Source organism: Plectropomus leopardus, chromosome 11, assembly GCF_026936395.1.
Source record: "Plectropomus leopardus strain MGB_pleo_1.0 chromosome 11, ASM2693639v1, whole genome shotgun sequence".
Lineage (NCBI taxonomy): Eukaryota > Metazoa > Chordata > Actinopteri > Perciformes > Serranidae > Plectropomus > Plectropomus leopardus.
This window is the reverse complement of record NC_142186.1, coordinates 7,873,323-7,900,684: the sequence shown is the minus strand read 5'-3', so window position 1 is coordinate 7,900,684 and position 27,362 is coordinate 7,873,323. Positions and strand designations below refer to the sequence as shown.

Sequence of the window (27,362 nt, the reverse complement as noted above, 5' to 3'; positions counted from 1 at the left end):
TTTGGCTGCATGCTGAATAGTATTTCTAGCCTTTGGAAGTTGTGTCCACACAAGGATGGAACAGTCACATCCTCTGGGATTATAACGGGTCTCATGTGGAAGTATTATATAATACAAATCAAGCCTGTGGCAGATAATAAGTCATGCTTGCATGGCATTCTTAAAGAGACCAATAACCAGGATGTAAGGAAGTGCTTGTAAAGATTTATTTTTTCTATGATGCATTCGCTGACAGAACAGATTTGGGGGACTTAGGGGATTGATGATGGGTGTAGGGGTCCCATTAAACCAAAAAAATCTTTTTTGTGTAAGTTATCGCATTTGTATAATATTGAAGAATATATAATTTTTGTCTCAAATTAAGAGAATGGAGAAAACCTCCCATATGTTTCACATTTTCCTACAGCGGTGTCTGCAGTGGACGGTTATTCCCATTTCAGCTGTCTACTATAAACACCTCTGCTCTAATGCGCGCTCCCTGTAGCCGCGGGAGTGCGCGCCTAACTTGCAGTAGCCATGGCTGCAGTGAGGACTTCAAAGTGCACCACAGTGCTGTAGATTCAATGCACTTCGTCGCTTGATGCTGTTCTGATTCAACAGCAGACAGCTCTTACCGACCTGGACAGATTTGCACCTGTTGGCCGGAGGGAGACGGGATTTGATTGGCATCAGGCTGCCAACCGACGGTGATGTAAGCTGTTGTAGGATCTTTACGAAACCGTCTCTTCTCGAAGTTGTCCCCGCGTCCACCTCTCGGCATGCTCCACAGACAGAGGCAGGAAACAGCCGGTGGATTCATCCGTCAAGATGAATGTCTTCTTGCACTTCCGAAGTTGTTCCAGAGTGAGTAGACTTTGCATTTTGTTTATGTTTACAACCGTGTTTCTCCGTGTTTACATTAAGCGTTCGTTCATATACAATCGTCAGTTATCAACTCAGTTTGGACCCAACAGGTGATCTGTGACACTGCTTTGGACGGATCTAATTATGAGGCTTTTAAGTTCCTTTTCTGCATAGTTTTTAATTGAGTATACCTGTGTTGCAATAAGATTTGAATACTTGACAAATGTGTAATTATTATATTGATATATATGGGCTTATATGGATTTTTTTTTTTTTGCTCTTTTAATTATTCAAAGGTAAACAAATCAACTCTACAAAACAAATAGCCTATAGTTGAAGAAGACTGTTGTCACTGAACTCTTTATAGGCTGCCACACGCACAGTTTCATATCTTAAATGAATGCCATACAGGGATTTGTTGTCATATAGTGTTGTTGACCATAATAACCAATAGGTAATGTGTTCATCATGGTGGGCCAGTGGTTTGACTGGGATGCGGGGGCTCGTCAGGGCGGGGTGACTCCACTGGAGCAGACAATAGGCTAGCTACGTCAAGGTACTGGAGTTTGGCGCATTAAGACCGGATGTTGCTAGAGTTCGCATTTAAAGTAAAAGCATGAGGATATTGTATTACTTTATTTCAAACCACAAACCCGTTTACCTAGATTTATTGCTTATTGCTAGTGTTGTATGTAAATGTAATCTAATTGAATAATAAGAATCTTTCAATATGTGAACATTGTAATAAGAACATTTCATTACTATCATTTAGTTCTTTTAAGAACTTTGATAAGATCTCTGTTTATAGGAATCTCTGTTAAACTACTACCACAGTATTTCTAGAAACAAAGAATATTTTAGCAAAGCCACGTGAAAGAGCTACAAAAAGTAAGAGCAATTTAAGAAGTTAATACAACCTAAAAAGTATATGAACAAAGACATGCTGGCTGTGTGATAAGGGCAAAAATAATACAGTGCTGACTCAGGTTGTTTGAGCCTGTTAGAATAAAAACAATTCTCAACCAATCCGTTTGAACATTGTTAACATTTAGATATAAAACAATTTGTGACTTATTTTGTTTGTCCTTTTTTATCCAGTAAAAGATTCTATGTTTCCAGCTTTTTGAATTTAAGGATCTGTTGGCCATATACTATATACTAGATACTATACTAGTACTGTATTGCTGATTAGAAAAAAAACCAAGCTATTTCAATTTATCAAATTTGGCCATTGGAAATTCTGATGTCTGACATTTTATAGACAAAGCAATGGATGTGGAAAATAATTGACAAATTAATTGATAATACAAATTAATAGTTACCCTACTTGTTGTCCAAGTGACACTTGAAAAGCTTAAAGTCACTGAAAAATAAAATATTGGACTAGAGACCTTTTATTTTGAAATTATTAGACCGGAAGTCAAGCTGCTGTGTTTCTGAGTAGCATGACAATGCTCAGTAAACCCTGCAAAGGGAAAGCGGCTGGGTGCAGAGCATCATCGTGGGGAGGGCGAGTCGAGATGTTTACTTCTTGTGATTTTCTAGAAGAATATGAGCCACACCGCCGCCATGCCGTAGACAACCCGCCGGGCGTTTAGATGAAGCCTAACGGGGAGCACAGCAGGGAGGACGCGGGGCGGCTGTAACCGAGGGAGGGGAGGATGTACTGGGCTGCTGGCTTCGCCTCTTCCCGGCCGTGTGTGGTTGAGCTCGGGCGGAATCACAGCCTGCCCCTCGGGCTGTGCGGCTCCGAGCAGCAACAGTCTTTGTATGGCTATATCATCGCCTTCCCTTTGCAGGACTACGGGGGCATCATGTCGGTTCTGGGCTCGGATTCCTGGTGGAAGAAGACCCTGTACATCACCGGGGGGGCCCTGCTGGCTGCTGCAGCCTACCTACTGCACGAGCTGCTCGCCATCAGGTAAGCATCTGCTCATCGCCATCACTTTATTTAGCCCTCAGAGCTGTGGGTATAATGGTTAATCTGCTGACAGTGACTGAGGAGTCTGATTGAAGTGGGCTGTGATAAAACCCTGAATGGATGCGGGAGTCCTTCTATAGGATGTCATGTCTGTGCAGATCTCGCGGTGGTTGCTGGGGTTCCAGCTCCCAGTGTTTTCCTCCTTCCAAGGACGCGACACTAGAAAAAAAAAAATTAAATAAAAAACGAGTCACGCGTCCGCTCATGTGCCAGCTCCCGTGCCAGCTCTGTCGGCACCTGAGCGTGAATAAACGAAGCGCTCCTCGGGCGCTGCAGAGTCCCACCGACCTTTAATGGACTCTGCCGTGAAATACACATCTGCCGACTAGAAATATTCAAAGAAAACACTTGCGTGTTCAGCTAAACATTGTAACGAAGGCTTATGAATAATATATGATAAAGTGATTAACTCAAGACTATTGTTAGTGCTGAGAATGCGCGCCTGTCAATGGAGGGATTATTTTTGGCTAGGCCAGTGCCGGGGAGTAAGTACATCCTGTAACAGTGGCCTGGTAGTATCTGCTTTCACTCGCCCTCCCCTCCTCCCGCGATAATCTGTGTAACCTTGTATTTCGTGCAGAAAACGCTGCTGCTGAATCACGTGCGGGCTACTGAGGCTGGACCCGCAGCCTGCCGGCATCATCTGCTCGTGCCATGTGATGTGTTGTTGGCACTGGCAGCAGCTCTGCCACAGTCAGCTGTTATTCTCACTGTCCCCTCCACCAGACAGCCTCCTTAAATGTTCAGAGAGCCCTTCAAGTGGCTCTTCAAGGGGATTTCAGCACCACATTTAAATCAGCAGAATCATAAAAGGAGTGCATGACACATAAGGCAGGGATAATAGAGCAGACAAAGATGAGTATTGGAAAGATTTCAGCACCACGTGACTGTGGACAGCGACTTTCAAGAGTTGGATCAGTTTCAGCACCAGGAGACAGTGGACAGAGACACAACAGGCACCATAGTGTATTTCACAGACTTTAACAGACTTTGCATACTGTCTGAGTACTGTTTATACACTCAGCTGCCAGTTTATGAGGTACATCTAGCTAATGCAGTCTAATGCCTTCATTAGGAAGGCCTGCAGTAAATCCTCCCCTCAGTTTTTATGAAACTGTGTCAGAGAGGTTTTGATACGAGTTATTTTGGAGACTGCAGTTTGTGCTGCTGTTGAGCTGTATCTGTTATTTAGCCCACTCTCATACATGGGCTGGACAAAATAATAGAAACACCTGTCTGTATAATGCAATGCAACTCAACAATACCACAAGCTACATGTACCAAAATTATTGCACGTATGAGTATACTATTGAAGTAGTAGTACCCTTTTTGGTCACAAAATGAGCTTGCACATTTGATAAATAGCATATGGGATTGACCATAAAGCACTGATATAACACAAAATAAGGTCGTATTTATTATGGATAGGTAGTTTCGTTTTTTTCCCCATATAAATACATAAACAGCAAGAATGTGATTGAAAAGTGCAAAAAAAAGTCAGAGGGGCTTAATTTAGGCACTCTCCAGTGTATACTTTAAACCCATTAGTTTATACAGAATAATATATACAAGGATACTAAAGAGAGAAATACAAAAGACAAGATATCAAATATTCCAAGTATCCAGATATCAAGTACATGAAGAAAAAAAAAACATTATTAGTTAGCAGTTTACACAGATAAGCTATTAACATTACATTGTTGAGATTAAAAAAAAACTTTAATGGCTTTTTTGATTTTGGATTTTATTTTTAATTGTGCAAGTGCTTATTTTAAAATATGAGATGGCAGACCTTTACATATCATTGAACCTCTGTAAATTTAACCAAACTGTATATTGAGATGTTCGGCAAATTGATGTTGTAGGGAATACTGTTCATGAAAATATGAGGGAAGGAGGAAGGATACTGTTCAGGGAACTGTAACAGAGCAATCTATAGTTGGTGATGTAACAATGGTTGCGAGAAATAAGTGCTCGTTTCTGAAGATGAAAACCAGGAGCACGTTTGATGGAATGAGTCATTGCACAGACTGTTACACTTATATAAACCAGAGAGTAGTACAAAGATGTGGCAGCAGTAGTTTTCATCATAGATCAGACTTTTCCCCAAAATACAAAAACTTTTTGCAATTTTAGTTGTAACTGTGCTAATCTGTTTGTTTCAAAGGTTATATGAGTTATGCATCAACAAATACCTTTTCCCCAAGAAGTCATTGACAGACAAAGTCATACACAGCATGTTTTTGTTTGCTCCATACAGTTTTGCTCAGTTTTGTTATTGTTGTTTGATTTGACCAACACCAGACCCCAGAATGGTCAGACAGCCTGTTAGATGTCTTATGAACAAACTGTAAGAGATTGAACTGAAAAGAGCTGTAGCTGACTGCTGAAATCATTTATCAGTACAATATCATATTGTATTGTATTTCATAAAATTAGGAAAAGTCTTGAAGAATAAGTTGATAAAACAATTAATTTGTTGTTTTTGAGCTGGGTCAGTTTGTGTTTTAAAGAATTTACTCTCATGTTCATCTTCAACCCTTTGAAACCTGGATCGACATCGCTTTGCCTGTGCTGCTTTCAGGTGCTTTCACATGAATTTAAACCTTTGAACAATGAGCAAATATGTTTTATTTTATTTGAAAATATGGGAAAAAGACAACAACCAACTTGGCCATTAAAGTTATTTTTTCAGTCATTTTATGTTTTTGTTTGTTTGTTTTTCTTTCTAATTTAAAAAATATATATTTTTGCTGTTTGCTTGCTTTTTTGATGATTTCTTCTTCAGATGCTCATGGCCTTTTTCCCATGTTTTCTTTTTTAAAAATCAAGCAAATTTGACCAGGTTTTAAAGGGTTAAACAGGCCATCTGAAGCTCAGTGGGCAATTGCAGTTACCTAATCATGTTACAGCTCAGAGAGGTGTTGATTTAACTTGATGCTTATTTCAGAGGCTGTAGTATGGAGTGTTGTTGAATTGTACTGTGTAATACTGAGTGGTATTTCAAGTGTTTTTTCAATCCATTTGTATCGCTGAGGGCGGACTAAATACTAGAAATATTTCTAACCCTCTTAAAGGATTTTAACAGAACTGAATCTTCAGGAAAGCAGGTTTATATTGCAGGGCTGTTGTATTACACTGCATCATTTTTAGCTTGCTGTGTATATAAACTGACAACTGATTGTATTATTCATGAAATACTGTTAGATAAAAAGTGGAGTCTGGCCTCCTGTCCAGTTATATTCAATTATTCAGACATGAAGAGTTTGGCCAGTGATAAAAGATATGCTAAACAGACCGGACAGACAGGGACTAAATAATGCTAATGTTGGTTTATAAAGTCTCCTTTTAGCCTTTCCTGTGTGCAGCATAAATAACATCTGGTGAGGGACGGAGACCCATAGGTTTGGCATTGCAGACAGATAAAAACTGTAATTCTCTTTAATGCTGATTAGCTCTTCAAGTGACATGCAAAGTGTTGTCAGGTTAGGATCAAGTGTTATGGAAATGGTAATAAATACACCAAGTTTTCATGTTGTAATCAGGACATTTATTTTCTGTTTATTTGTTTTGTATAAGGCTTATTTTGTGTTTCTCTTGATAGTAACATCTTTATCTTTTTTTTGTTTTTTTCTATGAAGACCTCAAATTATTAAAGTCTTATTATCAGTAGATCTGACTCAAACATTAGTCACCAAGTGTGTTATTAGGCCTGGTGATAATCATAGAGGAATACACTGCAGCATACGCTCATATTGGCATATTTGCTCCTGGGACAACAGTTCCGCAGCAGGCCAGTGAACACAGGCAGAGAAAAGGCCATCAGTAGAGTAGTATTTAATTGTTTGTGTTCAAACAGCAGGCACACATGATGGGAAATGTCCAGCAGTGTGCTTGCTTAAAACTGGAGCAGTGTGATGACTCATTCAGTGGATATTTTCTATTCTAAAAGAAGCTCTGAATCCCACCCAGCTCTGTGTTGATAGCAATACAGAAGATGTGGATCAACAGTATTTTCTACTAATACCAGCCCCAGATAGCACCAGAGGAAGATGTTGGCATTGTACTTTTTGCAAATGATGAATAACTTACATTTACACATTTCATACGTATTGACGTTTCTTAAGATGACTTTGTCATCAGGAGGTGGAAGGGATGGTGAATGGCGTGACTCTTAGGCAAGACATCTGCCAAGTTGCAGACCACTTTTCAAGACTGACAAACAACAAAACCGGTTGTGATGTAGCAAGTCATTGCTGTGTTTCCAGTGGCTTTTTAGGCACAAAATAATGGGTGTTTGGTAGCAAACTGTCACTTTTTTTCCAGGGACAGTGATGAAAAATGGTAGTTTTTTACAGTGGCTTTGCTGCTTTTCCTGTCAAATCCAATTTCGAAAAAGCCCCTGTTTTAGCCTAAAAGTACCTGGTTTTGCAGACATAATCTTAATTTCTGAGATCTGGTTTCTATTACAAAGATCTCATATATGATATCATACCAATTCTTTATAGATGGAGCATCTGACTGAAGCCATTTTTTAAGCTTTTCTCATTTCAAAGGAAAATCTACTCCAATACAGCTAATGTTAATATTATGTGCTTGGTTTCTTGGGTCCTTTACATAAAAATAAACAAGTAAACATAGGAAACATGACAAGATTCTAGGCTTTGAGTTGGAATATTGACTGAAATCCTAAAACAACGTGTAATTGCAACGCAGGTTAACAGAATATATTTCTTTTATTCAACCAGGGAACCAGCATGTAGGTCTGCACAAAGCTGTTGTTTGAAAGTTAATGAAGTGAAGTCTACCGTGGTCTCTGAAAATAAAAACATGTGTTGGTGGGTGGTTGAGGGCTCTGGTACATGGGGACTCTGGTGTGGTTGGTGTGACCCTTTTCTCCCAGGAAGGTTTGTCAGAGCCTGAAACTGAACAGAAAGTCCTGTTCTCTGTGCAGAAACTGTTTGCTGTTTGGTGTTTATCTCATAGCACTGGCTGACCCAAAAAACAGGTAGTAACGCTGGCCGCTCTCAGCCAGTTGTGTGACAATTGCATCAGTGCTCTCTTTACCATTGTTCCTGCTGGTGTCTAAACACAGTCAGCAGGGTTAAAGATATTAGAGCTAACATTCCTCTCTGAAGCCGTTTGCTGCGGTTTCTTTCTAAAAAGCATGAAACTCAATATCCACAGAGAGGGAAAATCTATCATAGCATCAGACACAACACTGGAGTTAAGTGCTTTTGCATTTAGCTAAATGTCAATCAAATGATTCCTCAACAGCAAATAAGGACAGCAGATGAATTAAAGTTTGGTTTGACACTGTGGATTTTAAATCTAAATATACCAATATATGTTAAAATCAAACAAACAAATAAGAATATTATATTCAGCTATGTTACAGAATAGGCGTTGTGATCTGATCTGGGAACATAAGATTAAGTAGATTAGTCCAAGCACTTTATTTACTAAAGCTATTGTTTTCTTCTTCTGTGTAGGAAGGAGCAGGAGCTGGACTCTAAAGACGCCATCATCCTTCATCAGTTCTCCAGGCCAAAGAATGGCGTGCCCAGCCTCTCACCCTTCTGCCTCAAAATAGAGACGTACCTGCGCATGGTGGACCTGCCCTACCAGGTGATTCATGGTGTCATCCATATGCTAAATGCATATCCCATATAGAAGTTATCATGCTCTTAAAGAGAAACACAACCTTAATGAAGAATTGCAATATGTTATTTCCATGGTCTTTGAAAGTGTAATCAGTATTTGTGAACATGCCCTGCTGTCTCTTAAAGCCAGAAACCAGAGAAGTAAGTCTCAAATTTCTACTTCTGACCTTCAATCACTGGTCGCGTGTGTTTGCAGTTCAAACAAAGAGTAATTTTTTTCCTCCTTAGATGGAGTATTATACATATTTATTAACAAATTTTTTATAGACCAATCCTTGGTCTGCTCTTTTCTTATTTTGTGGGTATATCTCACTTAAAACAATTGTTTGCGCTCAAATGACACCCTCTTATTGTCTGTAATTATAGTTCACACTGACTCTGGTCAAACAGACCTCAATGTTTTCTAGCCCTGCAGCCTGGAGCCACCTGCAGACAGATTTGCAGCTTGATAGGCTGATCCCAATTAGGACATTTAAGATCCAGTGAAGGATTTGGAGGCTAATTCAGCTGGAATTTTGTAATTGCTTCCTTAGCTCGATCTGTTTCCTCCCGTCTGTCTTCTTCAGCATGTGACTCTGTGAGGTGATACTGTTTGTTTTGCGTGTTTTTAATGTTAGCAGCCATGTTGTTTGACACATTGTATTGCTGCTATCCTTGCCAAGGCACCCTTGAAAATGAGATTTTGTAATCTCATTGTCCCAGCTATAATAATAAATTTATTTATTTTTATTTTTTTGTTTTTTAAGTCATTTTGTACATGGCTCAAACAGATTTAGAAATTTAATCAGGTAACAAAAAACCAAAACACAAACTATACAGCTATATGTATATATATATATATATACATATATATATATATATATATATATATATATATATATATATATATATATATGTATATATATATATATATACATATAGATAGATAGATAACCATGAGTGTATTGGTCACAGTAGTTATTCTACCTGTGGATTATTGGAAGGCCTTCAACACTGTAGATAGCATAGTTTTTATTCCAGGCTTCTTTTTTTTTTATTTCAGGCTTTGTACAGATACTCAAAGGGAACCACTCATAGTTTTAATATCAGCAGAGGGATTAAACAAGGGGACCCAGCTGCACCTTTCTTATTTCTTCTACTCATGCAAACAATGGCTCTTTATATTAATGTAGATCATTTCAAAGGTATTTGAATTGCTGGGAAAGAATTAAAATGCTGTTAACTAGCAGATGATGCTACTATTTTCTCACAAAATCAAAAAGAAGTTAAAAAAAACTGTTGATTGTCTTGTTGGATTCTCCTTGGTATCAGGTTTAACGGTAAATATTGGTATTTATAGTATGAGGTTTAATTGTTAATATTAAAAAATGTGACTTTGTTTTGCCTTGAAAGACAGACTGGGTGATCTGATAGAAGCATCTTCCATTAAACCCTTCCTGCCTGGTAAACAACCACGTCTTTCAAACTCCATACCTCCAGGCTTCCTGTTATGAATTGTTCTGTGGTCACAGCTTGAGTAGTATTCCTCATGACGAGTGCAATGGACTTATTATGTAGGATCAGAGGAGTGACCCTTGAGGTATACCAGGAAAACATTGCATGACAAAACTGGCATGTCAGTCTACAATAACATGCTGTTTTTGTCCAGAAAATGTCTTTAGAATTCTACACATTCTCATATGAAACTGTTTGTCTCCGCAGAACTACTTTGATGGGAAGCTGTCGCCGCAGGGGAAGATGCCCTGGATTGAGTACAACCACGAGCAGGCTTCAGGGTCAGAGTTCATCGTAGACTTCCTGGAGGAGAAGCTGGGTGTCAACCTCAACATTAACCTCACCCCGCAGGAGAAAGCCGTGTCCCGAGCCGTCACCAAAATGGTCGAGGAACACCTGTACTGGTAGGCGACTTAACTTACAGCTGTGTCTTTGGAAACCTGTTAGAAATTATGATTCCACCTGCTGCAAGCTTTTTTCAGTCAGAATTCAATTCAAGGAAAAATCTGTTTATTGAACAACGTAAAGCTGATTTTAAAGGCAGAATCTCTCTAATTCGATGTAACTATTGAGCTTGATGGCTAAAATGATTAATTTGCTTACACAAATATGTACATTTATATTTTTATATTAATATTTAAAGGAGCAGTGTGTGAAATTTAGTGACATCCAGTGTAAAGGTTGCAGATTGCAAGCAACTTAATTTGTTCCAGTTTCAAAGAGTTAATACCCCTCCAATTAACCCCTCCTTTTCAAGTGAGTAGAGAACTTATGTCTGCCTTGAGGTAACATAAAAACACAAAAGGACTGGTTTCCCTTTTTCCTTTTAATTGACTTTTTTTTTTTTTTTTTACAAATGGTTATTTTATTTAGATCCTTCTAAATCCTACACACTGCTCCTTTTAAATACCTATTTTTACATGCTTAATATCAAACCGTGTTAAAATCCGCAGATCTCTTTGAAAAAAACAACAATGGTGCATTGATTTTAACAGTTAAAACAAGACTTGTTGCAGTCTTTATTGTACTTTATTTTAAGCATGATTTAAGCAGCCTTCCAGCGCGGGCTGACTCTGTCCTCACCGTCAGAACTGTGTTATCAGCCGTCCTCTGCTGCGGTGAGTCACTCTCGTACCTCTGGGTGAGAAACTCGCTGCTGCTAGGAAATCGTTTACCACTCCTCCCACGCCCACAGAGGCTGAGAGTGTTTTCCATTACCTAAAAGCTCTCTGCATCTTTCACCATCCACCCCCTCTCACACTCACACACACTGACTGATTTGACACGCTTTGACCCAGTGTGATGTGCTCTATTCTTCTCTATCTAATAGCACATTTTGACTCAAACCTTTGGATGTCATTCGTCGCATTCATACAATTTAATGTTTTTTATCTGTAAAGACAGACAGACAGAGTAAATGAGGCTGTGACACGTGTAACCTCACTGTTTAGAAATGTTAATTGAGTAAAATTTTGATGGTAAGATCACACCTTTTGTTTGCGGTAAAAAGGGAATTCCATACAATATTTCTCCAAAGTGAAACCGACATCCCCTCTCCCTGTGTCACCTCCTTGCTCTCCTCTCTCTGCTCCTCCACACACTCTCTGCCATGTTTGGAACAACATATAGACCTATTGATTGAATTATTTATGTTGGGGCAGGGCAATGTGGCGGCTTGGTTGCTCTTTGAAGGGCTACAGAGTGGCTGGCCAGCAGCAGGAACTGATGATTAGGTCACACACACACTTCTTTCCTACCAGCAGCCCTCCTGATTGATGATGCTGTAAAAATAAGATAACAGGAACCTGAAGCACTAGCCTCTGTGGCAACAGTGCTTTATCCACCAGTGCTATCTAAGCAGTCACTTGAATTATTGCTTTGTTACAGATAATAGTCAGCACAGACAGCTAGCCCTTCAGTACATTGATTATATTTTCAATAAAATTGTTTAAGTTGCACTAATCAATATTTTGACAGTTGACCAAATTACTTTGGGTAATTGGAATGGGCACCTGTAGTGACAAATTCACAGAAATATATCACATGATTACCGATGCATTTTAGCCTCTCTTAGCCCCTTTATTGGTGTTACAACCCCTAAAGGTAACTGACACTATGGTCCTTTTTCAATGCCGCGTTTAAAAACATATGAAGAAAATCAACTGCTCCTCAGCCTGCAGCTGTAACTGCATTCTCTCCGAAAAAAAACACCTGCCCCAGCACTGTATGCAGGTTGTTAATTTAAAACAGAAAAAAATCAAATTTTGTGTTTTCTTGGTATAAAATAGTAATCGATTATATTTTTTATACAGCTATTGTACTGAAGTTTGAAATTCTAATATTGTGACAACCCAAGTCTAAATGAACGCTAATGTCGCCCTGTGTCTACTGTATTCATAGTTAGCTAATTTACTAAATGCCATTTTAAATCTAAAAATTACTAATTAAACATTTTCATGAAATAAAAGAAAATGGTTGGTGTTATTAGTTTTTATACAAACCTAAATACTAACTACCAAGCTGTCATCCTTTGCTGATGATTATGTGAATTTTACAAAATAATAAATAAATAAATAAATACTAATAATAATAGCATTATTTATATAGAGCCTTTACAATAGCGATAGTAATAAATCTAAAAAATATGTACACAATATAAAGCAGGATAAAATAGTATCAAAAATAACAATAGATATCATCAGGTAAGAAAAAGCCAAACTATAAAAGTGAGTTTTCATGTACCCCCTGGAACAAAGGACTGTACATTGCCTACAGTAAATAATGCATGGCCCTGACAGTCACCACTCCCAAATGTAATGAGGGTCAGATGCTTTAACTAAATTTATATTGAGCGACGGGTAATCCACAGTGATCCAGAAGACTGCAGGCTGGAGGCTCCTTCACAGTTGTATCACAGCTCAGGGCTTCGTCCCGACCAGCAGACTCATGATATGAAGCTTACAGTCTCTCAGACGAGCTGCGGGAGAAACTCAGTCTGTTTATCCAATGAGGTGGAGTGAGAAAGTGCTAGTGTGTAAGGATATAGCAGCTTAATCTTGTTAGCGTCTACACGCACAAGCAGCTCGGCTGGAGAAACATCCACACAGCAGAGTGCATGATGAGTGCACCAAATATAAAGACAGTAACTCTTTTCATTATGCGTATTCATGAAATAAACTGTGTCTTATTGGTTTCCTTTATTAAATCTTTTATCGGGCACAGAGGGGGAGATGCAGATAAACAGAAGCAGAGTTAGGGAGGGATTTTCAGGCTTTCAGTTGGGCTTGTTTGCACACACACACACACACACACACACACACATACACACACACACACACACATACACACACATACACACACACACACACACACACACAGGATCTGTCTGTCTGCTGTTGTGAGACAAATCTCTACTTGACATCAGGATGGCTCATCTAGCTGCCCATCTTAACACAAACACGAGGGAGTCTGAATGACTCAACAAAGAGGCAGTGCAATGCAGCAATAAGTGGGTGTTTTTGTCCAAGAGTTTTTAATCCAAATCTGTAATGGGATTTTTGAAATAAGTGCACAGTCGCCTTTTTTTTCCTCTTAACCTATTTCTGGAGGAGAGGCAGCGTTCCCTTATGTACACAACAGCAACCTGACAGTTTGAAGGGCTGAATATATGATGTTGTCTCCCGGCAGCGAGCTGAGAGCAGTACAGCTGATAAATGGGCAACAAGACGGAAGTGGTGGTGCACTTTTATTGATTAGGAAGAGCTTAACTGTCAGAGCTAGAACTGCTGATAAGGAATTGTATGCTGGTGTAAAGAATTGCTTTTGGTATCCTGAAATTACAGCGTCTCATTATATATTGCTAAAATCACCATTTAGCACACCAACCTAGTCTCAAGAGTTACATTTGTATGTTTCATATGTAGTGGATATGATGAAATGTTGTGTATTTTTACCTTTCAATTTTATGTTGAACCCTGTGTTTTATAAGTGGTTCGGGTAAAGGCATATAAACAATTGGTTAGGGTTAGGAAAACATCATGTTTTGACTTAAACTACCTGCTTCGGTCTCCAATAGCACAGCTGGAAATGTTAACTAACATTAAAAAAAACACCCACTTTTGCTGTCTCAAACAGTGGTCTTGGCAGCTGTCTTGCCCCGGTGTCACACCACCCATTAGTCTCAAGCAGTGGGATTCCAGTCTTCTAACATGGCAACAGTGTTTTCTGCTGTTATGTCTCCCCAAACTGCATCACATCTGTAAATGATATGCTGCTGTGATGATGCTGCAAGGATTGGTGATCAGAAGGTGTAGAATCTTTGGTGTCTGTCATTTTCTTCAGCAGCATGATATTGATACCCGTGAAATGCTGAGTGTAATAACCTTTTGTAAGTTTGCAAATAGACTGAACTTCTCTGCTGCTGTTGCATATTGCAGTAACATCTAAGAAAGAGAAAGAAAAAGAGCAAGAACCTCATATTTATTAGTTTGACACCTAAACTAGTTATGAGTATAAAGATCTGTGATATAAGTACTTAAGTGGCAGATCCATTCCTGCTTGGATTCAATTAAGCAACCAGTGTGACATTAACACCATACCGTCCGCTGTCCTTGCAGGACGATAGCCTACTGTCAGTGGGTGGACAACCTGGAGGAAACTCAGAAGCTTCTGGCGATGAGCGGCCCCCTGAGCGACACGCTGAAGTGGCTGCTGAGCCACCTGAACGGCAGCATGGTGCGCAGGGAGATGTACGGCCACGGCATCGGACGCTTCTCGAAGGAGGAGGTCTACGCACTGATGGAGAAGGACATGAGGACGCTGGCCACACTGCTGGGTAGGAAGAGGGCTGTGTGTGTGTGTGTGTGTGTGTGTGTGTGTGTGTGTGTGTGTGTGTGTTAATAAGCATTCTTAATGTTTTTTGATCTAAAAAATAATTAAAATGCACTCCATTTGGACTCACTTACCTTATCAAATGTATGAGCTGGGATTAGCCAAACTCTGTTATATAATCTGATTAGAGTTACCAGATTTTCTATTTGGGATAATAGAATTACACGCATTTGCAACAACAGTACACATCTTCAGCCATTCTGAATTCAGAAACTCAGTTTGGGTGGATAACTGAAGAGGAATTTGGTGACTTTTCGAGAACAGCTGCTATGTTATTCCAGGGAATCAGAGAAGTGACAGCCTACAGAAAAATTAGCATTCATGTAGATGACACTGACATCTTTATCAAGGTAATTTGTTACAGGACTGCTCGGCTATAATGACCAAAGTGAAAAGTGTTGGACGGCTCCGGCACACTAATGCGGCCTAATGAAGCATTCGTATTAAAGACTAATAGGCCCTGACAAATTATTCCACAATACATATTCACAGTGATACATGCTGAGGAGAAAAGGCATGCTTTATAATATCAGTAAATCATTAATGTATGTGTCCTGGAATTATGTCCCATGTAATGACAAAAGATTTATTCATATATGTCAAAACAGGACGTGTTTGTACTCTGTGAGGTAGAGAAGAGATGAATGAAAACAGGGAAAGCTCTGGATGTCGGCCACAGTGAGACAATATCAGATGGAAACAAAGAGCCGGATGCTGGAAAGAAAAGTGATTCGCATCGATCTGTTTGTGCCATTTCAACCAACGACCACTTGTTGTGAAACGGAAAGTTATTCCCAGAGTAAAAGCATCAGCACACTCAGCTTCTCTTTTAATGTTTTCCAAACTCCAGATGTGTGGATGTAAAGCTTCTTGTTGCTGTCCAAAGTATAGCTTCAAGTTTAAATTAGTTTATAGAAGTTTATTTTTGGCATTAGTCATATCTAAGGCCACAAATACTTAATATTAACTGTTTGGACTTGGCCTCAGTGAAGTGTTTTCTTGTTTACTTATAAAGTATATTGTGTACTTTTTTTTATAGTCAATGAACCACTTTAAGCTTTTTTTTTTTTTTTTTAATTTCCCTTTTGTTTCATTGTTTTAGAACAGTGAGGACATTTTTTGATCATTAGACATTTTGGACTCTGTGTCAGTTTGTGCATTGGCATGTCGTTGATCTGAGAAGCATCAGTGCTCTTCACACTTACTATGTTTTAATGTTGGGAGACTCCTGCCTGTCTGGAAGACAATTTGCCACCTTGTTGATACTCCCAAGTTGTTTGACATTTTCTGGTGACAAAATCATCTGAATTATGCGGCAAAGACACTGTATAAGGCTGAAATGATTGTTCAGTGCTTATTATTTTTGGTATGTTTCCGTCCATGCACACATGCTGCATCTAAAGCTTCTCTGACATCAGATTTGTATTAGAAGTAAACTTCTATATTCATGTAAGAACAACTCAAACTCATCAAGTTTATTATATTATTCCTCAAAATGAAAACTGGTGATTTTTTTCAACATAAAGAACTATTTCGAAAACTCTTCATCAGATCTTCATATTGCTGTATCTTCTCTGTCTGTTAGGAGATAAGAAGTACTTCATGGGTTCGAAGATGTCGACATTAGATGCTACAGTGTTCGGGCATCTCGCCCAGGCCATGTGGACTCTGCCCGGGACACGACCGGAGCAACTCATCAAAGGTCGGTGGATCTGTGAAGTACTCAGACATGAAAGAATGAACAAAAAATTGTATTTTTGTGTCTGCTTATTTACCTAACCCCGCCCTCATGGAATTATTCAGTCACATTAACCAAACCATACATTCTGGTATGTTAACCAATATCATCCAGCAGCACAATACATAAATATCATTAATTATTTTAAGGACTAAAATAACAGAAAAGGCAAATCTATAGCAAAAAAACCTGAATATGAAAAGGTGCAAAATATGCAGCGTATAAGCATGATTGACATTGTCATTTGCAGTTTTCCTTGTTGGTTTGTGGTAGATGTATTTATTTGTTCCAGCCACTAGATGGTGGTGATATTCTACTGCAATGCAGTGCTGCTGACACAGGCTTTGATTGTTGTTTTCAGAGTACAGGAACACTCGAGTCTCTTATCTTTCAGTGAGCAAAATCAGAGCTTGTAATGTCACAGATGAAGGTTCCTTATTATTGTTTTGATACATGATTTCTGATGAAAGGGCTCATAATGAAGCGATAACACCAAATGTGTCTCACAAAGTCTCCCAGATGTGTTGTCTTCCTCTGTATCAGATATAACATGCCAGTAACCAGCAGTGATGCCTCCTGCTGGGTTTAACTAAACCTGTAAACTCTCATGTGTGTGAATCTGTCTTTACAGGAGAGCTGATCAACCTGGCCATGTTCTGCGAGCGGATGCGGAGGAGGTTCTGGCCCGAGTGGTTTGTGGAGGTGGAGGATCTTTATTACGATGGAGACAGCGAGAGCAGCGGCGGCCGCGGCTCCCCATCAGGCCTGCTGGACTTTGGCCTCTTCTCCAGGACTGACACTTTGGACGACAGCGACGGCAGCAGCCACTCAGCTGGACACACGCAAACACACTCCCCCGACTCCGACCACTCGCTCTTTGACTCGGATGTGGGCACGGGATCTGACAATGACATTCAGCTCAAGGAGGACATAATGCCCGACCTGGAGGTTTGACCTGAGAACGACGGGAGATGAGAACTGTGTCAGTAAGCTTGAAAAATCTGGCCGTCTGGACAAGTTGCCAGACGGCAGCTCTCACAGCTGAAGAAACTATTTCAGCTCCTCAACCTCGAGATGAAAAACCCTCCTGATGGACAGACTGGGTATGAATATGCAGAGCATCCAAACTGAACCTCATAACACACATGCTACTGTCCGGTCTGCCCCCTCCTGTAACATCAGAACTGTCCCAGTGGCAGTTTCTCTTTGCCTTATTTGTCTCATCCTAAGATGCAGAAGCCGGTGCGAAAGGTTAACGCAAAGAAAACATCTCATCTCATGAAAGCGGCAGAGGAGCGGCGCAGACGAGACAGGTGGCACTTCACTTGCTGTGAAACGACGCAACTAATCACTACTTCTGCCATGTGTCTTAACGCACAAACCCGTTGGAACAGGTGGAGATTGATCGTGTGGCTGAAAGACACAGCTGCCGTGTCTCGGCTGTTAACCATCCGTGTGCTGGGGAGGATACACAGATGACACTGGGTGCTAGTCTAGATTGATCCTCATGTCATTTCCTTTACGTTACTGGAAGAACTGTATCAAAACATGATGTATGTCTCCACCAGAAGACCACAACCTGAGCTGCACCCAGAGGGGAGAGAGGAGTAGATTTGTGCCTGTTTTATCATCCTTATTTCTCTCCATTTAGTGATTATTTGCTTGCACTTTGTTATTGCGGAAGTTGGAGCTGTCAGTTATTGATTTTAACAGCTTTGGCTTTAGCTGTAATTCATATATTTGACCACTAGATGGAGGCAGCAGCCAGCCTGATGACTCCTTAATTCTGTAACATCAAGGTCATCCCACCCCGAGGACCTGCAGTCTATTTAACACTGCAACTAATTTATCCTTTAGTCCTAAATTTTAATATTGTGGTTCCCATTTATAACCTGTCAGTCTGTGTGCAGGTTTCATGAGTGCACGTATGCATACTGCGACTGAGCTCAGCAACTAATCAGCCTTAGTTCTTTCAGTTTAAAGAAATGGGTGAAAATATTCCGCAACAGTTTTTGTTGTGATATAATTTATGATCAGTGCCACTTTGTTATTATTTCTATATGATCTTATGTGTCAGATATTTATTTTTTCTTAATCTTTGTTTTCTTATTGCTCTCAAAGAGAGATGTTTTTTTTTGCACTAGTGGAAATTTATTTTCACCTTATTTCAATGGGAGCAATCTGCCGTGGAGGCCAAATGAATGGGAAACATTAACGTGTATATCAGTCTCGCAGGAAGATGGTAATGACTGTGCTGCGAGGGGACAGTGCTGCTTACGTTGGCTGTGTGTGTGTGAGTTTTACTGGGTGTGAATGTCCTCAATGAAGCAGTTGATGAAGTTTTTGCAGAGACAGTCAGAATACCAAATCAACACAACTGAACATCCTTGGGTGTAAAATGGACCAAAATGTCTCGAGAAGTGTTCGCTTTTGTCTGTAAGCTTGGTGGAAGTGCTCGTAATGGCAATATGATTGCTGTAAAAAGATTGTGGTGCATATAGAATAGATGTGATTCAAGATTCAGGGTCAGTTCATGCAAATTACGTACAAAACCTTCTTGCTTAAATCTAGTGGTATTAAGCTGCGCAGATGGTTTTGGGTTAATTATCCAGGTTTTAAGATGTCTCTAACATTTCTGCTTCAATGCGACAGAGGGGAATGAATTTTTGTTTGTGGTGTTCATAGCCATTAAAATAAACACAATAATCCAGCACCAACATCTAATTCCAACTCCTGTTACTATGCATTTATTTGATAGAAGTGATTTCCAATGAAAACTGTTTTTTGAAAAAATCCAGTTCCAGCAGTGATAACAAATCATTCACATTAATTTGAACAGAGCACTCTGAAATCACCGTGTCAAAATGACGTTATGTTTATTCTTGGTAATATTACTGTAAGGTAGTTTTACAAACAGCCCTAATTTCATCCATGATTTTTCCATTTATGGTGCCAAATCTAAAATTCTTTTCCCATTGTTGAAAAAGTTGTTTGAATTTGGAGTAAGAGGTGACAGTCCAAGTTCCCAACAAGGTCTGAACACTCTTTCTTTTACTTAAAGCTGCTGTAATCAGTGTTTTTACATTAAGAAAGGATCAGAGAAGACATGTAATGTGAAGGATATGCTTGCAATGATGGACTCACAGAGAATTATCAGCTAACTACAGGTTCCCTCAGTTCTTTGGAGCATTTTAGTGTCTTCTGAGGGGCCACTCTGCCCCCCTGGTACGATTGCTGCCCCCCCCCCTGGCAAAAATGATTGGAGGCCAACATTACTGTCTGTAAGAAGCTGTGGTGCATTCATTTTTCAAGCTAGTGGAAAGCTGGATAGCGGTATCTAATGAAACTAGCTAACCTTTAGCACTCCATGTCAGCATAGCTTGTCTGGAAGGGAGCTAAATAATGCTCCAAGATTAGACCATATTTGTGAGGGAATAACTGCGATGGCCATCTTCAAAGGGGTCTCTTGAACTCTCACCTCTAAATATCTGAATGAAAATGGCAGGTGTTTTCATAAAAAAATAAAAAATAAAAAAATCTATCTGCTCTACACCAAACAGCAACAAAGTTAGTGACTAGTTGGTGACCATAGTTGCGCATTCAGCTGCGTGAGAGGCAGATATTTCCCTCAGGAGCTGCTGAAGAACATTGGAATTACATTTATCAGATGGCCAGAAACACATGAGTGCTCCACATGAATGCTAATGTTGCTCCGTGTCTGCTGGATGTAAATGTTTGACAACAAAACAAAATCTGACAGAAATCTGAGAGACTACTATGAACACCTGGACACACAAACCAAGACTATCTGCATTACTATGTTCCACTTTGGGTTATTAAAAGGATCTTTTGGGGGCATTTTTGGGTGAAGTGACCCTTTAAATAAAAAGCCTTGATAGATAGGTGAGTTAGTGACAGAAGGCCAGACGTTGATCCAGATACTTGGACTCTTGAGACAACCTTCTTCCATCTTGTCGCCCTGTGGTTCTCATCCCGACCCGCCCCTGGCGTGGATTGTGTCGCCTCATCCAGTCTGGGTACCGTATACAGTTGGGCTGCTTTAATCAAGCCATATTAAAACTAAATGTCTTGTTATTGGAAACCATGTCATAGCATTACTGCTGGGGTAATGTAAATATTGTACGTGTGACAAAGTGTACCATACTGTATGTAGAGCTGACTGAAGCTACCTATGGATGTGCAGTCACAAACCAGAGCGACTGGATGATTTCAATAAAGACTAGCTGTGACAATTTTAAACGGTTTGATTTGCATCCGAGTTCTGTGTCTGGGGTTTACAGAGGCACGTTGATGTCATGATGCTGCTTTACTGAGCTCTGCCCTGATGTTTTGTAATCATAATAGCCTGCAGATTGTCATATCTCTGACTGTATTTTATGTGTTGTGTGTTTTCAATCCGGCTAACAAGTTGCAATCATTCAGGTGCAGAGTGGGGCTGATTAAGACTGCCAGCTGCCGGAGGCGAGATGAGGAAGAGAAGAGAGGAACAGAAAGAGGAAAAGTAATTTTTAGGGTGGGAAAGGAGGAAGTTGAGCTGGGGCAAAGAGGCACAACAAAATGTGGAAGTAACCAGGAGCAAGGAGGGATAAAGAGGAGGAGAGGAGCAGGTGGTGGAGAGGAGAAATGGGGTGAAGAGGCCAGCTCTGAGGAGTGAAGGGATACATGGGAGTCACTGGGGAGGAGGAACAGAGCATCAGGAGTTTTTGGAGGGGAGAGATGGTGAGTTTAAGTTTAAGAAGGAGGCGGCAGAAGGGAAGGAAAAGGAGAGAAGTCGATGGGGAGGAGAAAAAGCAGACAAGAAAAATAGGAGTAGGAATTAGAAGAGAGGCAGAGGAGGAGGCGGCTGGGCTAGGGGCCCGGGGAGGAGAAGCGAGGGCCACGGATCAGGAACCAGGCTCCCCGGGGACGGAGCAGGTGCAGGCTGCGAGCGAGGCCTTTGGGCCTGAAGGGGCTGCCAGAGCTTAAAACAATCTGCACTGCTCCTTTTTTAATTTGGCTCTCTGAACAGCCCACCCTCCGCACTGACTCGCTCTCTCTCTCTCTCTATGCTTAACAGATCAGCGATCCACAAAGAGGGGTAAACACACACAGAGCAAAATTAAAATCGGAACTCCCCTGGCACGGCAAAACAAATTAGAGCAAACAAATTACAGAGAGTCAACACACAAACAGTGGAGCATCTGTGGCTCTCTGGACTACAGGAGCCGGTGGCTACCTCCCACACCAACACCACCACCTATAGTACATGTTCACAATAAACTCTGTGTCAATTCTACACGCTCTCTGCAAACTCTCTTCAAATCACTGTGACTGTCTGCGCTCAAAACCTTCCCCCGTATGGTGTCGTTCTGGGCATCGTTTTCAAGAGACATCTCTCCTCTTTTGCATGTTTAAGATCAGCTTTAGAAGGTTTAACCCTTTGAAACCTGAGCAAATTGGCTTTATTTCTTTCAAAAACATGGGAAGGAGGCAATGAGCATCAACTGAAGAAATTAGCCAATAAGAAAAAAGCTAGGGAAAATGTCTAGGGGAAAAAGAAAAAGCGAGGGAAGACTATATTTATAATTATGATGATTACATTTTTAAAATTATGTTACAGAATTATTCGATTTTTAAGGAATTTTCCCAGGTCAATTCCATGATTTGTTGTTCTTTACTTTCTTTTTTCTTAAACTAATTTCCAGGTAATTTTCTTGCACTCTTCATTCATTTGTTTTTTCTTTTCAAATTTTTGAGTAATGTTTTCTGTTGTTCATTACCTTTGGAAGAAATCAGTATAGTACAAGGAAATTAACTGCAAATTAGTAAAATAATAATAATAATAAGTTTTTAAAAACTTGGAAATGACCTGGAAAAAGTGCTTAAAAATTCTAATAATTTTGTAACTATAATTATAATATAGTATTTGCCTACCTTTGGTTTTCTTTTTTCCCCTAGACATTTTTCCCTAGCTTTTAAAAAATAATTTATAAATTAATTTCATGCATTTTTGAGACATGTATTACCAAGTTGTTCATTGCTTTTTCCCATATTGTTATAAAGAAATTAAATCTATGTGCTCATGGTTCAGAGGTTTAGATACTTGTGAAAGGCATTTGAAAGCAGCACAAGGAAAGTGATGTTGCTGCAGGTTTCAGAGGGTTAAAAAGAGAATTGATCACAATATTTTTGACTAAATAACTGCAACAGTATCATAGGCTTGACTATTGGTGCTTTAACCAAATATTTACAGAGTGAGATTTTTTTTATATATAATCATCAGTAATGAATGTAATGACAATGTGGATAATGGCAAATAACAAAACAGCTAGAACAGTCTGGTAAATTCATAAAATTACATAATTTTTCTGTAATGCAGCTTTAAAAACCAGGAAAAGACAGCACTTATGATGTGCAAAATCTGTGCAAAAATTTTTTAAAAAAGGAAATGATCAGACAGTTAAAAACACATGTATATTTTTTTCTGTAAAATTTCAAATATATAATAATAAAAAGTATAATCTATTTTTCTGGACATTTTCCCTAGTTTTTGATAATTTTCCAACAATATTTTTTTTGTAAAACTAATATTTCCAGGCCATTGTCTTCATCAACTTTTACTAAATTTCTAACAATTTGTTGGTCATTTCTTGCCAAGTTGGTCTTTGCCTTTTTTTCTTTATGTTTTTGAGAGAAATCAAACCTTTTTTTTGCACAGGTTTTTCCAAAAGTTTAAATAGCTCGCGAGAGGCGACTGACCGCAGCACTAGAAAACTGATGTCGAACCACGCTTTAAAGGGTTAATGCTCCACCCGCCGGTGACGCTGGTGACATAAATCAAACACACCTACGCTGTTGCGTGACGCAGGTGCAGACTGTGTTAGCCTAAATCAGCATGCTAAAGTGAATCCACACGCGGTTACTTTCAGCTTTTTGTGAGGTGTGTGAGAACTTTCTGCGGTCTTTGACAGTAATTCGTGATGTGACCGCAACATACTGGAAAACTTGTATGAGCGCAGTGGGACAGAGGCCCAGTGGACTGCCAGTGTCTACACTACGCTTTGAGAATGAACCAGTATAGAAGCTGAAGATAGAGCAGACTGAGGAGGACTTCACCGTGCACGCAGCTCAGAGTGACGTTCAAACAGGTGAGTACCGAAGACTGTAAAAAAAAAATAAAAAAAATAGGTGAGTACAACAACTCCAGCTGATAACATCAGGAACAACTGCAGTGCGTGACATTGTCGCGTGCAGGGGCGTAGGCAGGGTTTTAGAGGTACTGAGGTCCAGACATTGAGCTTGCTGAGAGGGATTGGGAGCACCCTTCTCTGAAAGCTTTTTAGATATCGCTAATATAGAATTGCGTATTTTAGATTGGAGAGCAAAAATTGGATAACAACAGGTCTAAGACCGTGTCAGTGCACAAATGATCTGTTTTTGTAAGTGTGTGATATTGGCCAGTGGTGTGATGCAAGTAGGGGGGGGGTATCTGTACTAGGGATGTCCCAATGTCAGTCATTCAATAATGGGTATCTGCCGATACCAAGTCCTTGAGCCAATACTTGTATTTCCCTGGATAATACAGCTGCATCATACTTCCAGTACTTTAAAGTTATTAAAGTGAGTCCAGTGTATATGCCTGACAGTGTAATAGTGCTGCAATACACTGTAATTCAAGAAAAAAACTTCTGAATCCAAACAGTTACTTAAGGATATTTTATTTTATATTTACTAAATAACAAAGTAAACTGACTAAAAATATTTTATCTGGCTCTTATCACAGCTCCACTTAGCTTTGTAATATTACTCTAAATGAGTAATATAATCACATTTCCACTTCAAAGTAGTGTTTTAGCTGAACTCTGGCGCTCCCAGTTACAAAAATTAACAATCTGTCACCTTTCCACTTATTACAGCATTATAGTAAAATTTAGCTCAATAAAAATTAACAACAAAAATTTAAATTCCATTTAAAGTGGTTTAGCAGCTTAAGATTAACATTGAAAAAATCAGTTTCTACTGATTAGAGTAGCATTTTTACAATAAATCCTGAATATCTGCTGCAAATCGTGATCTCTGTTTATGAAACCGGTGTGACGGCGGACATAAACAAAGGATCAGTCGGGGCGCATGCTCAAAATAACCAATCCCGATCATTTAGAAAATTTGTTGATCCTGCCCTTGATTGGTCCTTCAGATCTGACCAGGATATCCCTTATCTGTACTATTTCAATATTATATTATATATATCGAATTTGAATTAAAACGGCACATAAAGCATGAGCAAGAGGTGTGTCGTACAATATTATATTAATACAATATATGATATTTTTACACTATAATTATGCTCATTTTGTTGTTGTTAAATTGAGTTTATAGGTTCCACTATTATTACCAAAATATATTCCTCTGATAATTACATAGTTGAGTTTTTTTAACCTTTGTTTAACCAGGTAAAATCAGTTGAGAACTAATTCTCAGTTTGAGAACAGAGGGCAGACAGTACGTTTCTCGTCTCCATCACCTGTCTTTATTTTTCGGTCACTCTCCTTGTGCTGCAATTCCCATCCCAAAGCTGAGCTTTCCTTGTTGAAATCTTTTCACTCTCTTTATTTTTGTCTCTGTGTCAGTGAAGAAAGTGGAGGTCAGTGACCTCTGGTTGGTACGCTCGGGGTTTCGTGTGCACTACTTTATAATCTGTGCTGTCTCTCCTGTGCTGTAGTGTGGTTATGGCTGCAGCCACTGTGCAGTTTACTGTTCAGACAGCTCCATGCGGTCTGCATTGGTGATGATTTTATTCTGGTGTTGATTCTATTAGAAGTGTCACATTATTTAATTTGTCTATGTTAGTAAGCATTTTGCACCTGCTGCTGGTGGACTTTTTATTTATCACCAGTCCTTTTTGTCTGAGTTTCATGTCATTTTTTTTAGCACAATATTCTCTTTCCACCTCTGCTGCACACACAACTACAGCGAGCGCAGTAGGTCAAATCTGAACTAGGATGCAAGTCTGTAAACTACGATGGTGTTTATAATAGACAGTTTGAATGATCATTTTTATGAGCTTCCATTTTCTCTACCAAAAAAAGCTTGGCTAACCTGAGGGGTTGTGCAACTATTTATGTCTCTCACCCTGTCAAAGTGCTGCGTTCCCAGATCTCAGTAATTCCTTTGAACACAAAGTGAACACAGCGCATATAAATGATGGCCAAACCTATAAAAAATAAGATCCAGCTTGCAATAAAATGAAATTATGCTTTAAGGGTTAGTGAAGCAACTAAAAATGTAAATTGCAACATAACTCATGCAGTGCATTGTTGACCAAAAACCTTAAACAACATAACTACCAAGTTCAGTCTCTTTTGGTGTCATTGGTTGCAAACTAATTTGAATATCTATCTGTGTATATCATGTTACGTTTTGCAGTTAAGAAAACATTGTGAAAATGATTTAATCACTATGTAAGAATGAGTATAAATTCAGTGAGTTTCACATGTTTTTTATCTGTTACTGTGTTTGTGTGTGTTGCTTTTTGTGCGTGAGATCGGGCTCAGTTGGTCTTGGCTGGCCCTCTCCCTCGGCCCCGTGGCCCCTCTGGCCCTCTGGCAGTGGCTGTGGCCTGTCCATCTGCCTCCTACTGTCTGGGTCTGGTGGGACAGGGGCCATGGAAGACCCCCCGCACCCCTCTCATAGTTCCCCCCTCCGAACACCCTCACCAGCCCCCAGGCCAGCTGCTCAGGCCCCAGAATCTGCACAGCGCTGCCAGGTGGGCCCCAGGACACGCAGTTGGACCCCTTCGCGTACACACACGTACACGGAGGAGCGCACAAACACACACACACACTCACAATACCAACACATATGCTCAGTAAGCCTCTTTACAAATGGAAGCCATACAACACACATGGTTACACGGGTGGCCCACATGAAAAAACTTCCTCTCTCTCACACCCGCACACACATCATGCGCGCATGCCAACCCTTTAACATACAGCCTGTGCAGGCTCAGGTGTTTCCCACAGCACCCTATAATGGTCTGAGTTCACAGGGGTGGGACACCAACAGGTGGCGCTGTTTTCTTTACTAATTACAGCTTTATTTATTCATTGGCATGTGGAAGCTTCCAGATGACTTTGGCTGGCTGGCTCATTCACAGGATAAAAGCCTGTGTGTGTGTGTGTGTGTGTGTGTGTGTGTGTGTGTGTGTGTGTGTGTGTGTGTGTGTGTGTGTGTGTGTGTGTGTGTGTGTGTGCTCTCAAGGATGCTTTATTCTCTCCCATGGGACACAAGCCATCACCTGCCTTTCAGTACTCACAGTTTACCCTGCAGTATTTTTTTTAAATGTGTCTTCCTTTAGTATTTGGCTTTACTGGAACAAACTCCCACAAATAAAGTAATACCCATATTTTTTCCTCGAAGTTCAACGTTATAGTTGAACTGTCTCGATACTTTGATAACAGAAGCAAACACAACACTGGGTATACTTCAATTCACATTTTTTACTGAGCAGATATGCGTAAAGAAAAGAAAACCCTCAAAGTATGACAAAGAAGTTTTTACACTCGGTTGAGGTGGAAAATTTGATGTATCAACTGCAAGAAAATGTGTCAAAGTGCAACAGAAGCAGACTTAGCTTACAAATCTTGATGTACATGAAGCATGCGATTTTCCAGTGAAGAATTAGCTCCAGTGAAGAATTGCAGCAGATGAGAATATCAGATCGGTGTGGAGTGATTAGGAGAATCTGACAGTG

At 39.8% G+C, this 27,362-nt stretch overlaps 1 protein-coding gene across 2 annotated transcripts; it reads left to right on the top strand.

Moving 5' to 3' along the window:
• The first annotated feature begins 3 nt into the window (after window positions 1-3).
• On the top strand, window positions 4-19,315 carry faxcb (failed axon connections homolog, metaxin like GST domain containing b). 2 transcript variants are annotated; one of them, XM_088083959.1, is made up of 7 exons: window positions 4-843; window positions 2,643-2,764; window positions 8,317-8,452; window positions 10,189-10,385; window positions 14,598-14,815; window positions 16,457-16,573; window positions 17,241-19,315. In XM_088083959.1, exons 1-7 carry the CDS (start codon window positions 808-810, stop codon window positions 17,561-17,563), a joined length of 1,149 nt encoding a protein of 382 aa, XP_087940085.1. In that variant the 5' UTR covers window positions 4-807; the 3' UTR covers window positions 17,564-19,315. The 2 variants fall into 2 exon arrangements, with proteins under 2 accessions (XP_087940085.1, XP_042346647.1); XM_042490713.2 differs by lacking the exon at window positions 4-843 and having other exon boundaries at window positions 2,252-2,764.
• The last annotated feature ends 8,047 nt before the right edge of the window (window positions 19,316-27,362 follow it).